The 15,778-nt window shown below is 45.9% G+C and overlaps 1 protein-coding gene across 1 annotated transcript; it reads left to right on the top strand.

Moving 5' to 3' along the window:
- The first annotated feature begins 2,953 nt into the window (after nt 1-2,953).
- Nucleotides 2,954-5,621, top strand: LOC125757050 (uncharacterized). The gene is made up of 2 exons (XM_049412131.1): nt 2,954-3,131; nt 4,316-5,621. The coding sequence occupies exons 1-2, from the start codon at nt 2,954-2,956 to the stop codon at nt 5,506-5,508; spliced, it is 1,371 nt and encodes a 456-aa protein (XP_049268088.1). The 3' UTR covers nt 5,509-5,621.
- Nucleotides 5,622-15,778: the final 10,157 nt, after the last annotated feature.

Here is a 15,778-nt window from a genome sequence, read left to right as displayed (position 1 = left end):
ATTCCGAAAAGACGGAGAAAGGATATTCTAACCATACAGGGACCATACCAACCATACTGCGCAGTTATCGTCGGCGGCTTCGGTGGAGAGGGAGCGAGGACGCCAGAGCGGCGTCACGGGCTGCCAATGAGAGGGCACGACACGATGACGTATAATGACGAAGTGTGTGGCGACAAGTGGCGACCACCGGTGGCGACATGATGTCTCGACTATGGCCTCCAAGATGAGGGGGGGGGGGGGCGCCCGCCATCTCGGAGGCCATATTTCGACTCTCGACGGCGGGAGTGGCGGGAGGAGGCGAAGTTGAGGAGAGCAAAAGACGCTTTTCTTCCGCCCTCGCTGGGAGCGCGGCTCAAAGCTCAGCAAGCATGGTCTGCGCGCGAAACATGAGTGAACAAGGCCCGGCGCGGCTTTGCTCGTCTACCATGACGCTGCTTCGTGGCGGTTCACGGCGGTTCGAGTCTAGCGGGGCCAGCAAACGAACTAGCTGGAGATGAAGCTCGAAGGGCCCGGGGGCACTCTCGGTCCCCATACATTGTATCACATTTTATTTCGTCAATTAAGCGATGGTCATGTTCGGCGAATGATTTTGTGTCCTTCACGTGCATGGTGGGCTAAAAGATGGGAAAATTTGGTTTACCGATCTTCACATGTTTAAATGGGGAGAAATATAAACGCGCTACCCTTTTTATTGCGCATGCGGTTCAGGCGACCAATATTTGCGATTACGAACGTATACGAGCGACCGAAGTTCATATGTGCGCATTTTAATGGCAAAAGCTTTAAAAAAAATGTTTACTAAACGTTTTAAAAAGACTTCTTGTAAGAAACGTTTTTTCAACGTCTCCTAAAAAACTTCTTGTGAAAAACGGTTGTTCAACGTCGCATAATATACCTAGATGTCTGCATACTTTTTTAGTCGTTTCAAGAAGTTTTTTAGAGGTTTTGTGTTTCGTGGGTTGGATGACGTTCTCATTACCGGCAAGACACCGGACGAACATTTCGCAAACCTCTAAGCGGTTCTGAAGCGGTTGAATGACCGCGGTGTTCGAGTAAAGAAAGAAAAGTGTTCGTTTTTCCAAAGAGAATTACAGCATCTGGGTCACGTTATCAGTGCAGCAGGGGCCAGTACAACGCTAGACAAGATAGAAGCGCTCATGAAAGCTTCCGCACCCACAAGCAAGCAGCAACTGCAATCGTTTCTGGGGATCGTAAATTACTATGGGAAGTTTGTGCCTCGATTGTCTACTCTGGCGAGTTCACTTTACAAACTGCTGCGTCGCGACCAGTCATGGCTCTGGGATGAATCGTGCCAAGTGGCGTTCGAGGAAATCAAGAATGCGTTGGCGTCATCCTCGATCCTGGCGCATTACGACCCAGATAAACCTTTGCAAGTGGCATGTGACGCTTCCCAGCACGGTGTGGGCGCAGTACTTTCGCATGTATCTGTTGATGGAAGCTCTCGGCTTGTGTTTTATGCGCGCGCACATTAACTGACGCCGAAAAAAAGTACAGTCAGCTAGAAAAAGAAGCGCTGGCCATTATCTTTGCCGTAAAAAAGTTTCATTTCTACATCTATGGAAGATGTTTCACGTTGATTACGGATCACAAGCCGTTGCAAACAATCTTGGGACAAAAAACAGGCATTCCACCCATTGCAGCAGCACGTTTACAGCGATGGGCCGTCACGTTGTCAGCTTACAAGTACTCGCTCGTGTACAAAAAATCCAGTGACAACGCAGAAGCAGACTTTTTTAGGGGCGTAGCTCCTCTTAGTCTAACCTTGTCACGTCTCCGTTGTCCGGCGTCAACGGCAGTATCTCTGTCCGGCGTAAACGGCAGATGCCGCTGTCTCATAGAAGTGCATACAAACTGCAGTTCAGGGACGATATTCTAGATAGCGCTGTACACAATCCGTGTCGTCATCACCATTTCTCGTCTCATTTTCTAGATGGCGTTGGTCCAATAGAATTGTATGCAATATGGCGCTTGTGTGAATCGACACTAGATGGCGCTAGAAGTGCCGCTGCTCTCCGATTGGCTGCTGCGCGGGCTGCGCGGGCTGCGCGGGGATGCGCGGGGAGCGAGCGCCTCTCTCATTCTCCTGCATCGTCGCCGTGCGTGTCGGATCGTTGGTGGAGCATGAACGATGCGCAGCGGCGGACGCTCGCTTGGCGGCAGCCAGGCGCATCCCGAGACGGTGCGTGCCAAGGACGCCGCTGTGAAACGGGCTTAACGAGAAGCCGATCCCGAGACCATGATTGCTTCAGGAGCTTCGCCCAAGCTCTTCATCATTCACCCGTGGTTATGCTGTAATTTTTTTTCAAGGTTCCCGCTCCAGGGACCTGAAGACAGCACATCCGAAGGCGAGGAATCGTTTTATGTCTTGCGCCTCGACTATATACCTGTGTCCGCCAAAGAGATTGCACGCGCTACAGCACGTGATCCGGTGCTCAGTAAAGTGCTCCAGCTTACAAGCATAGGATGGCCATTGCACTTACGAGATGTGAGCTTAAAACCATTTTTCGACCGACGTTTGCAGATCAGCGTGCATCAAGGGTGCCTCATGTATGGCCTCAGGGTTGTTATCCCGTCCCCCCTTCGGGAATCAGTGCTCGAAGAACTGCACCTAGGCCATCCCGGCATTGTGCGGAGCAAGGAGTTAGCTCGCAGCTACGTGTGGTGGCCGTCAATTGATGCAGATTTAGAGACAAAGGTACGAAGTTGCCAAGCCTGCCAGGAACAACGGAATGATCCATGTAAGGCACCTCTGCATTCCTGGGCATGGCCGACCACACCATGGAGGCGAATTCACTTGGATTTTGCGGGGCCTTTCCGGGGGTTTTTGGTGGTGGTAGATGCCCACTCAAAGTGGCCGGAAGTGTTCATTATACGAAGCACAACGTCCGAGCGTACTGTTGCCTGCTTGCGCGAACTTTTCTGTAGATTCGGAATGCCGGAGACGGTGGTGTCCGACAATGGACCACAACTGGTGTCCGAAGAGTTCACAGCGTTTATGCGGGACGTCGGGGCCAGACATATCGTGAGCGCCCCTTATCATCCAAGCACAAATGGCCTGGCGGAGCGGTTCGTGCAAACGTTGAAGTCTGCTCTGCGCAAGTCACCGCCCGGTGAGTCTGTCGAAGAAACACTTCACAACTTTTTATTGGCATACCGAAACACGCCTCATCCTACGACTGGAGAAGCTCCAGCTAACCTGTTGATGGGTAGTAGATTGCGCACTAGACTGGATGCCATGAAGCCTACAGTGGAGGGGAAGGTGATGCACAGTCAATTAACCCAAATGCAGCAGCGGAAGAGCAACAGAAACTGTTTTTGTATTATGACAGTGTTCTAGTTCGCAATTACAGAGGCTCACCCAAGTGGGTTCGTGGAACCGTGCTAAAGAAGACTGGCCCAGTCTCTTATACCCCTGTCACACGGGCAGCGTTAACTGCGGTTATTCTTAACCGTAGTTAGCAGGATTAACCGTAGTTAACGCGAACGCGGTTTGCCGGTGCTACACGGGCTCAGTTAAGCAAACCAACGCAATCACATGATCATCGTGTGAGCGGAAATTCACAGGCAATTTTTTTGGACGACAACAAGTAAAACATTACTAGAATACACTCTTATGGAGTGTAAGATCGTGCAATAACTGTTTGACTACTTTAAGCCTTCAATAAGCTGTAAGTAGTGAGAACTACAGCGGTTTTCAAAGAAAGTCTTCCAACCTTGGCAAACGTACACATCGCGAGAGCCAAGACTAGCCGGGACATTCTGTTGAACAGCGTAGTCGTAATGGCGTGCCAGAATCAACGTCAGTCGGGGTCAGATCGTGTGAGCTCTTCGTGTTGTGGGTGCTTCATTTCTTTTTTTTTTTTTTTTGTGTGATCGATAAGTTTGTGTGCGTTTACTGTACATCCGTGAGCTGAGCGAGGACCCGGGAGGCTTTGTTGCGCCGGGAGTGCCTCACGTGGTGTTGCGTGTGTCTTTCTTTTTTTTTGTTTGTGTGTGACCGAGTCTGCGTGCGTGTACGTTTGTGTGCGACCTGAGAAGCTTCGTTCTGGCGGAAATTCACGTCGTGTTGTGTGTGTTTTTCTTTTTTTTTGTGTGTGTGACCGAGTCTGCGTGCGTGTACGTTTGTGTGCGACCGGAGAAGCTTCGGTCTGGCGAAAATTCACGTCGTGTTGTGTGTGTCTGTGTGTGCGTGACTGACTAGTTTGTGCGTGGCCGTGCGATTTACGTGAGGACAAGGTGGCCCTTGGTAGTGACCGTGACAGAGAATTTTGGGCCGCATTTTCTGTTTTCCAAGCTTCCGCGCAGCAGCGGCGCAGGCAGCAGCTGAGTGTCATCGTCGAACTAGAAGCTTTGGAGGCTGACCTAGAAAGTGCGTGGCGTAGGAGCCGACAGCTTTTATTGGCAGCTGCAGCACGTTACTCCAGCGAACGTTCTGTTTGGGCATACCCCCGGGAGGTGTCGTGGTACGAGACGACACTTCCGCACGTCCCCGACAATGTGTTCAAGGAGAACTTTCGTGTAAACCGCGCCACTTTCGACTATATAGTCAGTGTTTGCGAGTCCATGAGGCGTCTAGACACTAATATGCGGAAGGCCATTCCACTCAAAAAGCGTGTTGCAATAGCGCTCTACCGCCTCACTACCTCTGCTGAGGACGGAAGTGTGGGCAATATTTTTGGTGTTGGCCGCTCCACAGTGAATCTTGTTTTCCGCGAGTTTTGTGCCACTGTTGTTCGCCGTCTAGAATCCCGCTACGTAAAATTTCCCAGGGAACGCGAAGTCGCCGAGCACGTACGCAGGTTTGCCGCAGTGACAGGGTTTCCTCAAGGCATGGGCGCCCTGGACGGGTGCCATATTGAAGTCTGTCCCCCAAAAGAGAATGCCGCTGATTACATTAATTATAAGGGGTGGTACAGCGTCATATTATTAGCTGTTGTGGACCACACCTACAAGTTTCAATACACTAATGTAGGAACGCCTGGGAAAAACCACGATTCCAATGTCTTTCAGCGGTCACGGCTTCCTAAAGTGTTGGCTGGCAGCCGATTCACCAAAGACAAAAGGCTCCTTAAGAATGTGGAAATTGGTCCTGTGCTGCTTGCCGACCAGGCGTTCCCGTTACAGCCAACAATAATGAAGCCTTACCCTCACCCTGGCCCTAGAGGTTCCCCTACGCAGTACTTTAACTACCGTCTCTCGAGTGCCAGGCGTGTGGTAGAAAATGCATTTGGCCGGCTGAAGGCACGCTTCCGGATCTTGCACACGCTCGAGTGTGACATTGACAATGTCAACAGCATCATTCGTGCATGTTGTGTTCTGCACAACATTTGTGAACAGCTCAATGATCGCTGCGATGTCTTGTGGGTGGATGCCGTCACAAATGAAGATCGAAGACGGCCTCAACCAGTTTGTACGACGAGGCGGGTGGAACCATCTTGTGTGGCTGTGAGGAATGCCCTTGCTGAGCACTTGCACTCTACTAAATGAGAAAATGCTGCGAAAAGAAGGAATGATGTGCTCTTTGCGTGTGCTCCTATTAGAATTTTGCTGTGTAGTGAAGTTCCTATGCATTGCCTGTGTCGCGATATGACCACAATGCCGTGCGAGTACATCACAATGTCATTAATATGTCGTACTTTTTACCCTGTCGCTTTCTTTACGGAGGACTATAGTGGCTGTGGATCCGCTGTAGATTTCTTCCATTATGTTTATATAGGCTTCGTCGATGCCTTGATTCCGCAGTGCCTGCATGACTGCTGATGTCTCCACCGAATCAAATGCCTTCTCGTAATCTATGAAGGCTATGTATAGGGGTTGGTTGTATTCCGCGCATTTCTCTATCACCTGATTGATAGTATGAATATGGTCTATTGTTGAGAATCCTGTACGAAATCCTGCCTGGTCCCTTGGTTGATTGAACTCTAATGGCGCATTAATAAAGAAGGGCGTACGGCAGGGAGACACGATCTCTCCAATGTTATTCACCGCGTGTTTACAGGAGGTTTTCAGGGCCCTACATTGGGAAGAGTTAGGGATAAGAGTTAATGGAGAGTATCTCAGTAACCTACGATTCGCTGATGACATTGCATTGATGAGTAACGCGGGAGACGAATTACAGCTCATGATTACTGAACTGGATACAGAAAGTAGAAGAGTAGATCTGAAAATTAATATGCATGAAACTAAAGTAATGTGGAACAATCTTGGCAGAGAACAGCGCTTTGCGATAGGTGGCGAGACACTGGAAGTTGTAAAGGAGTACGTCTACTTAGGACAGGTAGTAACCGCGGAGCCGAACCATGAGAGTGAAATAACTAGAAGAATGAGGAAGGGTTGGGGCTCATTCGGCAAGCATTATCAAATCATGAATGGTAATCTACCACTATACCTCAAGAGGAAGGTATATAACAGCTGCATCTTACCGGTACTTACCTACGGAGCAGAAACCTGGAGACTTACAAAGAGGGTTAAACTTAAATTGAGGACGACGCAGCGAGCGATGGAAAGGAAAATGATAGGTGTAACCTTAAGAGACAGGAAGAGAGCAGAGTGGGTCAGGGAACAAACGGGGGTTAAGGACATCATAGTTGAAATCAAGAAGAAGAAATGGATATGGGCCGGGCACGTAGCACGTCGGCAGGATAACCGGTGGTCATTAAGGGTAACTGACTGGATTCCAAGAGATGGCAAACGCGTGAGGGGGAGACAGAAAATTAGGTGGGTAGATGAGATTAAGAAGTTTGCAGGTATAACGTGGCAGCAGAAAGCACAGGACCGGGTTGATTGGCGGAACATGGGAGAGGCCTTTGCCCTGCAGTGGGCGTAGACAGGCTGATGATGATGATGACTTTTTACCCTTGCATACAATAATAATTGTTGGGGTTTAATGTTCCAAACCACAATAAGATTATGAAGGATGCTCTAGTTGACGGTTCCATAAATTTCGACATCTGCTTCTTTAACCTACATCTAAATCTAAACACACAGGCCTCAAGCATTTCTGTATCCATCAAGAAGGCAGCTTGGGTTTCAATCCTGCAACCTTCGGGTCAGCAGTCGAGTGTCATAACCGCTAGACCACCACGACGGGGATACCCCTGCCTACAGAGTTCAGGTTTATTTATTTATTTATTTATTTATTTATTTATTTATTTATTTATTTATTTATTTATTTATTTATTCCTTCAACAATACTGCAAATCTCATTCGGGATCATTGCAGGAAGAACAGTGTCACATACAATAGTCATAAAAGAAAAAAAATACTTAGTACATTGTTAGCTCCTTAGTACAAGGCACTCTTGACATGAGAGCGTTTTGTAATGATGTTACAAATGTGTTTATGGACCTTGTATTAGTGATCGATTTATCTAGTTCATTCCATTTTCTAATTGCACGAGGAAAATAAGAGTATTTTAGGCTGTTTGTGTTGGTTGAGTATTCAGTCAATGTTTGGGAGTGTTCCCGTCTTGTTGGTCTTGTAGTGTTTAATGAGATGAACTTGGTTTCATCAGTCTTAATGTCTCCATTCATACATTGGAATAGAAACTTTAGTCTTGCTATTTTAGCTCGGCTTTCTATGGTTAGTAATCTAGCTTGCTTTTAGCAGTTCTGTTGGCAAATCTGTACTCTTGTATTTGTTGAATGCAAAGCGAATCGCTTTCCGTTGTATGCCTTCTAGTTGAGATAGATGCGTTTTGGTATGAAGAAACCACGCAACTATGGCATATTCTAGCATTGGTTTAACCAGTAGCTTTGTTTTAGATGGTGCGAGTCGCAGTCTTGAACAAAAAGTCTTTTTAGGGCTGATGATGTGATGTTTTTTATGTGGGTTTCGCACCTGAAGTAGGGTACGGATTTGGGCTGGTTGGTGCATGACTTCACGTAGAAAACAGCGCTACGAGACGGGACAAAGAAAGGGCACAAACACGGCGCTGACTATCAACCAAATGTGCTTTTATTCCACCAGTCCGCATATTTATACATCACCATGACTAACGAAAGCATAACAAAAAACCAGAAAAAACCGGTCAGCCTGCGCAAAGGCAAGAAAATTTTAACTCGACAGAAATGCTATCTCCTTCGGAAGCAGTGAAATCGAGGGGAGGCTAACACATGCCTCGCCGCCTTTACAAATGTGATACGCTTCAGAAACGAGACGCGCACGTTCGTCATAGTACTTTGATAGGAAATTCGTATCTTTAAAAGATGGCTGGCAGCCGCATTCATTGCAATGAATGGATAGTTGACTGTCTTTTGCTTGTTTAGAGACCTTGTTCGCGTGCTCGCGCAAGCGGTCATTAGCACACCGGCCAGTTTGACCAACATAGTAACGCCCGCAGGAAAGAGGAATCTTGTACACAACAGAATCGCAACATTCAACAAACTTTTGCCGGTGCTTCTTACTACATCTTTCCGTCTTGGTTTCTCTGTTTACCTGCTGACACAGGCTACCAAGTTTATTTTTGGCAGAGAATAACAACCTTACCCCAGCCCTACTGACCACCTTTTTAAGATTATGTGCCACCTGGTGCACATACGGGATGACTGCAACTGGTTGCTGGGGGTGTGTCGGTGATTGCACAGCTGCTGAGACCCTGTTCTTAAAGCTAGAAAGGAGGCTTTCAGCGATGCTGGTCAATACAGTTTCCGGGAAACCTGCCAGCTTCAAACGTGCTAATTGACAAGAAAAACTCTCCTCAACCTGGTGGTCACAGGACCTCTCAAGCGCCGCCTTCATGCAGGCCCTGGCAATGCCGCGCTTCACATGTGTTTGTGTTTGTGCCTGTGCCGTGTTTGTGCCCTTTCTTTGTCCCGTCTCGTAGCGCTGTTTTCTACGTGAATTCGCACCTGAGATCGTGTGACAGTGTCAAGGTATATGTGTTCTTTCACCTGTGGAATTGTGATGTTGATTGTGTAGTTGAAGTCAGATTTCACCTTTTTACGAGTTACTGAGAGTACTGCAGACTTTTTGATGTTAATCTTCATTTGCCATTCCTGACGCCAGTAATGAACACGGCTTAGGGCTTCGTTAAGTGTCTCTTGATCTGATGCTGAATTTATTTCGAGGTATAGGATGCAGTCATCTGGAAAGAGTCAGAATGTTACATTGCTTATGGACGGTAAATCATTTATGTACAAAAGGAATAACATAGGCGCGAGAACACTGCCGTGCAGTACTCCTGACGTGACGGGTTGTGATGAGGATGCTGCATCATGAATTCGCACAAACTGTTGCCGATCTGTTAAGTAGTCCTGGATCAATGAACAATAGGACTGTCACCCAAAACGGAAAAAAGTTTTAAGACTAGCTTTCTATGGGACACGCAGTCAAATGCCTTGGTAAAATCTAGCAGTACTAGGTCTATTTGTTTCTGGTTGTCAATGGCCAGCAACATGTCATGCACAGACATGCGCAGACATAGGCACAGACATGCGCAGAAGCCTATATATGCCTATCTATGCCAGTATATTGCGCTGCACTAAGTGTTGGATAAACAGTCGAAAGTTTGTGCTCCCCTAAACCCCTTCCCTCGTTATTTCTTTGATCGAAAAACCCACAACTGTGGCTTCCACTTGAATATTAACCGACTAGCCCAGCAACGTGTACTTCTAGATATGCATTTCACTATTTTGTTTAGTAACATAGCCAGTTGTGTTTGCAATTTTGTGATTGAAGCTGTACCTTTCTTGGTTCTCCCCGAAACCGAAACCCGTGTCTGGGCACTGCGAGAAATCTTCAGAAATTTCACTGCAAATCTTACTACAAAACAAAATTTATTTGTCAGTGTCCTTCGACTCAAAGTACCTTTCCATCATGCGACACATGCTTGCATTTATGTCATTAGCTTCTCCTTGCAGCTTCACAAGCTTTTTCATCAGCTTCTGCCTCTTTTTTTCTGATTTTTTTATGTGAGCTACCTCCTCTTTGTGGCTTTCAAGGAGCAGTTGGGCAGTGGTTAGTGGCCGCTTGCGTGCTTTTCTTGTGCCACCACTGTCATCATGAGGAGCGCTAGATTTGCTGCGTCCCCTGATGTGTCTGTGCACGGCAAGGATGTCTCCTCTGGGGTTTCATTCATTGTCGCAGCGTCGTCGTCGGGCACCACATTCTCCTCGTTTCCATGGTCCTCCCATGAGGCAAGAAATTCCGCGCCTTGAGGCGGCTCTGTAACCTCTGGAATCTGGGCAGAAAAACACACAAGAAAATATCGTGAAGACAGTACTCTATGCAGCTTGTTTTCAGATGTTTGACCAACATGCATTTTTGCGACACTTGTGGGTTGGTCAGTGAAGTGAGGTTACTGCACAATTTCCAATTGTTTGTATTCGAGCACAGAAATTGCTCATGTTTGTTCAGTACCATGAAAGATCAAAGAAAACATCTGTGAACGAGCCATGCGCTTAAATTATGAAGATATTTTCCAAGATTTTCACTGAAATTTTTCTGTCATTTTATGTCCTGCACAGTGCTGTATAAAGGCACTATAATGGCAAAAGTACTTCCTGTTTAGCAGCAGCACCGGTATAAGTGAAATGCAGGATTCGTGTACTTTTACATTTAGGTAAAGGTCAATAGTGAAATGTAACGTACTTTCAGGTCTTGAAAGCTCTCACAGACCTTCCGTACAGTGTCACTCATAGCTAAGATATCAGCTCAACATTAAGTGTTAGTCACCACTTAATGATCATAAAATGTTTGCTGCGTTCCTAAAAGTATTCGATGTACTTGTTTGTATGTTGTCGTTTGATTTCTATAGTACTGTTTTGTGGATTCAGCTATATCGGAATGACTTTCTGCTCTGACTTGGGGACTCGAAGCATGCTGGCACATGATGTTTACATGCTCAAAAGGAAAAAACTGCGAATGGCTTCTTAGGCCTTACACAAGTGCATCCACGTAATGAACCTAACGAGCAAAACTGTGCCTGGTGCTTTCACCGCATTGGAGAAACCCTCTGACAAGCTCCCCGAGTATTGTATTTTATATCTCTCTGGCCTCTTTAGCAGCACACACAAAATTCCACAAAGAATTTGTATTTTTTATGACCAAGAATGACATATTTCAGCTGTACATGTTTCAAACGTCAACATCAATAAAAACATTGTGTGCCATACATGTACTTTTTCATTCAAACCTTCGCTCTCGCATGGTCATAAACAGCATACTGCTTTGTCAAGAAAGGAAGAATTGTGCTTTACCTCAACGTTTTCCTCCACCAGGAGATCATCATTCATGGGCAGAGAGCCCAGAAAATTGTGGAGCAGCCAGTAGTATGGCCACTTCTAAGTGCTGGACCCTGTCCGCGTACAAAGAAGTCGCTCCTTGCTATATAAAACAAGTAATTTTAGAGAAAACATCTTGGCATTTGTCTACATGAACATTTCACCTACGGGCACATCAATACTCATGCACTCTGGCTTTCTGTTACTGACTGGGACTCTGAAACTACTTGATAATCTAGAATGCAGCGACATTAAAAAAAAAATAAAAGCACGAGAGAATGTTAGATAACATTTCGTCAACATTAGAATTTATTTCGCGTATACAGAGGTTGTACAGCAAGAGTGTTGCTCGAAAATCTCACCCACATATTTGCAACTTATCAGCAATTCGCGTCTCAGCTTAAGGGCGTCTGACGAATTAACTCAGCTTAACATATGTTCTAAAGGCTCAAATAACAGAAGTTTGCGCCTCAGAATGGTCAAGTAAAAGTTCAGTGTCTTTTTTACTGTGGGGGCAGCAGAGCGCTCTAGACAAACAGAGCAAATGTAATCAAAGCAGTAAGTAAAAACTTCTGGGCACCGTAACGTACATCTGCTGAAATGTAGTTCATTTTGCGCAATACTTCCACCTTCCGTTTAGCGAAAGGCGTCGAGGACAGCCGTCTTAAGTTAATGCGGCATGGGCCCTAAAGACCGCCCGCACACCGCGACGCGATAATGCTGTCGCTAGTGGGCACCGTACTGTACGCGTAACAGCAACAGAAACGCAACATGAACATTAAAAAGATTGCGGAGGCCCAACCGTCACGTTACATGCACACCAGTCCAGTTGTACGTGCGACACTTTGCCGATCGAGACAAACAAGCAACTACGTTAGGTTGCGCTCGCCACTCCCATTGCGCTGCCATATTTACCCCAGTAAATGTCATCGTTGGACGTGTTATTACATTTATATTTTAAGTGAAAAACTTCAGTGCTTACCGATAGCGCTTGCCCAGGTTATCCATTTTCAGCCTCAGCTGTTTGGCGTTGTAGGGCCCTTCGCCATGTGGCAGTCCGGCATTCAGCTCCTCGAGAATTCTAGCGTAAATTCGCGCATTGCGCATGTTTGAGCGCAGTGCTGACAGATTGTCCTCCCATAAGCATATCAGCGCTCGTGTTGTCGCGTCTGGCCAGCTGGTACGCCTGTGACGTTTCATCGTCGCCGATGCCGACTCACACGCCGCTGCAGGGGTGTCCGCCATCTTGCCTACTACTCGGTTTGCGGTTTGCGAGCATAAACTGAGGTTGCCTAGCTCGGTTTGCGATAACCATGGTTAAGAGACTAACTACGGTTACGTCTGCCGTGTAGCTACCTCTAACCGTGGTTAACCGTAACCGTAGTTAGCTTAACCGCGGTTAACGCTGCCCGTGTGACAGGGGTATTATAAAGTCATAGTCACTACACCCAGATGCAAGTTCATCTGGCGCCGACATCTCGATCAGCTGCTGGCAGGCACGGGCACTGTGGCGACACCAAGGGCATTGGAGCCAGACTTCACGGAGGGGTTCCTGGCCCTCCCTCAAAGCCAGGCTGGTGACCAGTCAACGTCGGAAGAGCCTGTGCCCGTGGAGGCTGGCCCTCCAGCGCCCGCTCCTCCATCGGAGACACCCGCACCGGAAAGGCGCTACCCGTCAAGACAATGCCGTCCACCTGATCGATACGAAGCCCGTTTTTAAATATTGTATAAGGATACAAATTCACCCTCTAAATAAAAGGGGAAGAGTGTTATGTTATCATCGCCCATAGAGCGATAACAGCGGCTCGACTATCGCGACCGTCCATTATATTAACCCAGACATGTGGCCGCGAAGCAGCATTCCACTGCGCGCTGGCATGGAATAAACCACGTTCAGTTCTGCTCCCGCATTCTTCCTTCGGCGGTGGTTTCCACCCCGACGAAACACGACAGTATGCTTTCAAATGAGTGCATTTTGCTGCTATTGTCATTTGCACGCTGTCACATGAGAACACTTAGCGACACTTGCCAGCCAGTGCATTCGCATACGCTGCGTCTAAGTGCCCAGCCGGAGTAGCAGTTGCTCAAAAATAAGAAAACAGAGTCAGTAGTGTTGTTAACCCATCATTTTCATTGTTAGGAATTTCATTGCTAAAATGTTCTACAGTTGTAACTCAATTTAACGAAGTGATGACCACACTCAAATTACAGTTGAAACGTGATTTAACGTAGTGATGACCGTGACCAAAATACTTAGTTGCATTTGGCACTAACCCACGCTTGCGCATGCCGAAAGTCTGTAAGGGCGGCCTGGACCCAGAAGCCTTCCATGTCTTGCGACGCAGGTTCGGTAGACAGTCAATATGCTAAGACCAGGTGAAAAACGCTGCGAAAGTGTGGGCAGGCCGAAAAAAAAAGTTGCGTGGAGGCGATCAGCGCTCTACGTCGCATAAAAAGAAGTAGATGTGAAAAGATGCACGCGAAACCACCTCACAAAAGTGAGCAATGTCTTGTTGACCGGACAACCCTTACGAAAATGCCAGATATGGCCCATATATGTTTTATATACGGACGTATATGATCAAATAAGGGGACATATAAAGTCATATATGGCCATATATGAATTTATATAATTATATAAAAGTGTTCATATAAGTCCATATACTGCCATAACCTGCCATATACGGCTTCACATAAGCCCTTACGGAAATGTCATATATGGCACTTATATAAATTATATGCGGCCATATATGAGTATATACGTCTGCATATGTGGCTACCGCTTACCATATATGGATGTAAATAGGGCTATATATGGCGCGATTGGCCCATATATGGAGACAAATACAGCCATATATGGCGCGGCTGGTCCATATATAGAGTGAAATGCTGTCATATATGGCACGGCCACACCATATATGTACATCAAGTAGATCCATATATGGGGTTGTGCTACCATATATGGGATGAACAACGTATATACGGCACGAGTTACTAACATATATGGGGATTGTCATATATGGCAATACGTACAGGAAAGTGGCCTAATTGGTATCTACACCAACAAGAGTATCAGGTATAAACATTGTTGCAATGCAATCATAAAAGATAAAATAATAAGGTATATGTACGTGTCAGTGCATGGTTCACGCGTGTATAGCTTGTACTGAGTTTTACAAGTTAGGTTTCCAACAATAAGTGGCAATTATTACGACGTCATTATTATATATACGAGATGTTTTTACAAGGGCGCTATCCTGTCCGCACATATAATACATGCAAGCTCCCAAACCTCGCTATTCTCATTAACCAAGCCGATGTGTATTGTTGTGGTATATAAAAAACGCCATGCATGCAACTTCTATTGTTCACAGTAATGCATGGTTAAATAAATGCTAGTTATAATGCAGCTTTTTATCTCGCACATCAGTGGACAAACTTGCTGATAATTCGAAGTTTGTGATGGCTATATGCTGGACACTTCTTTTAACGAGGTTTCTGTGAACGTTGTTTACTCACATCTGGGATCACTTTCAGTTGACATTTACCATAATAGTATGCGCAGAGCAATATTTGAGGCAGTATTTTCAAAAACAAAAATAAGACAGTACAACTCGCAGGCCTTATGCTTACATTAAAAATTGGTGTCGTGCTCATGTCTTGCAAGGATGCGCTTTGCGTTTCATTTGGCTGCGTATAAACTCTTGAATGTGCAGATCGTCACCTTAATGTCCATTTGTAATGAGTACATTCAAAGAATTCATTTGATGCGAGGTTTGAAAGCAAAGCGTCAGTTGAACCTCACTCGATACATACTTAAGGGGTATACGTTAAGAAGTGTCCAATTGACGCACACACGATGCACATTTAATTCACCAATTATTAAGCGCTCAGAATGCTGCAGTTTTATAACACCGAACTCACCAGACTTCTATTTTGTGCGTGTCATTTCTTGATCGGGATCGCTAATAACGTGCACCAATTGCCTTAAATGTTACCTTGGAAATGCATTTATCACGAGACGTTTTTGTGAATAATTAAGGGCCTTACATAAACCAGACTGGCCATTCTATTTACAGCGCTCCGTAGAGCAGCCACGTAATAAATAAAACTACATGGGGCTATATCCTTTCAACACTAACAGTGTGGCGCATATGCTTGTGAACTATACGCGAATACGTATACATATGCGCGCACATGCATAATTACACGCTCGCGCGCAGCGGCTCATGGGTACGCGGACACACCCGTTTGTTTCAATTGGGCCATATGATTTTTGCCATGGGAGTAATATCGTTGATTCAACGTTCATCTAGGGGTTGTAGGAACAGTACATTTATTATTATTATTATTATTATTATTATTATTATTATTATTATTATTATTATTATTATTATTATTATTATTATTATTATTATTATTATTATTATTATTAAAAATTGGGGGACCCTTAAGCTTCGCCTTTAAGAGTTGAACGCGATAGCGAAATCCGGCCCCTAGTGCGCACTTCAACCACTAAGTGCATACTTATTAAT

This window comes from Rhipicephalus sanguineus, chromosome 2, assembly GCF_013339695.2.
Source record: "Rhipicephalus sanguineus isolate Rsan-2018 chromosome 2, BIME_Rsan_1.4, whole genome shotgun sequence".
NCBI classification, from domain to species: domain Eukaryota; kingdom Metazoa; phylum Arthropoda; class Arachnida; order Ixodida; family Ixodidae; genus Rhipicephalus; species Rhipicephalus sanguineus.
The sequence above is the reverse complement of the archived record's forward strand: the minus strand, read 5'-3'. Positions and strand labels throughout refer to the sequence as shown.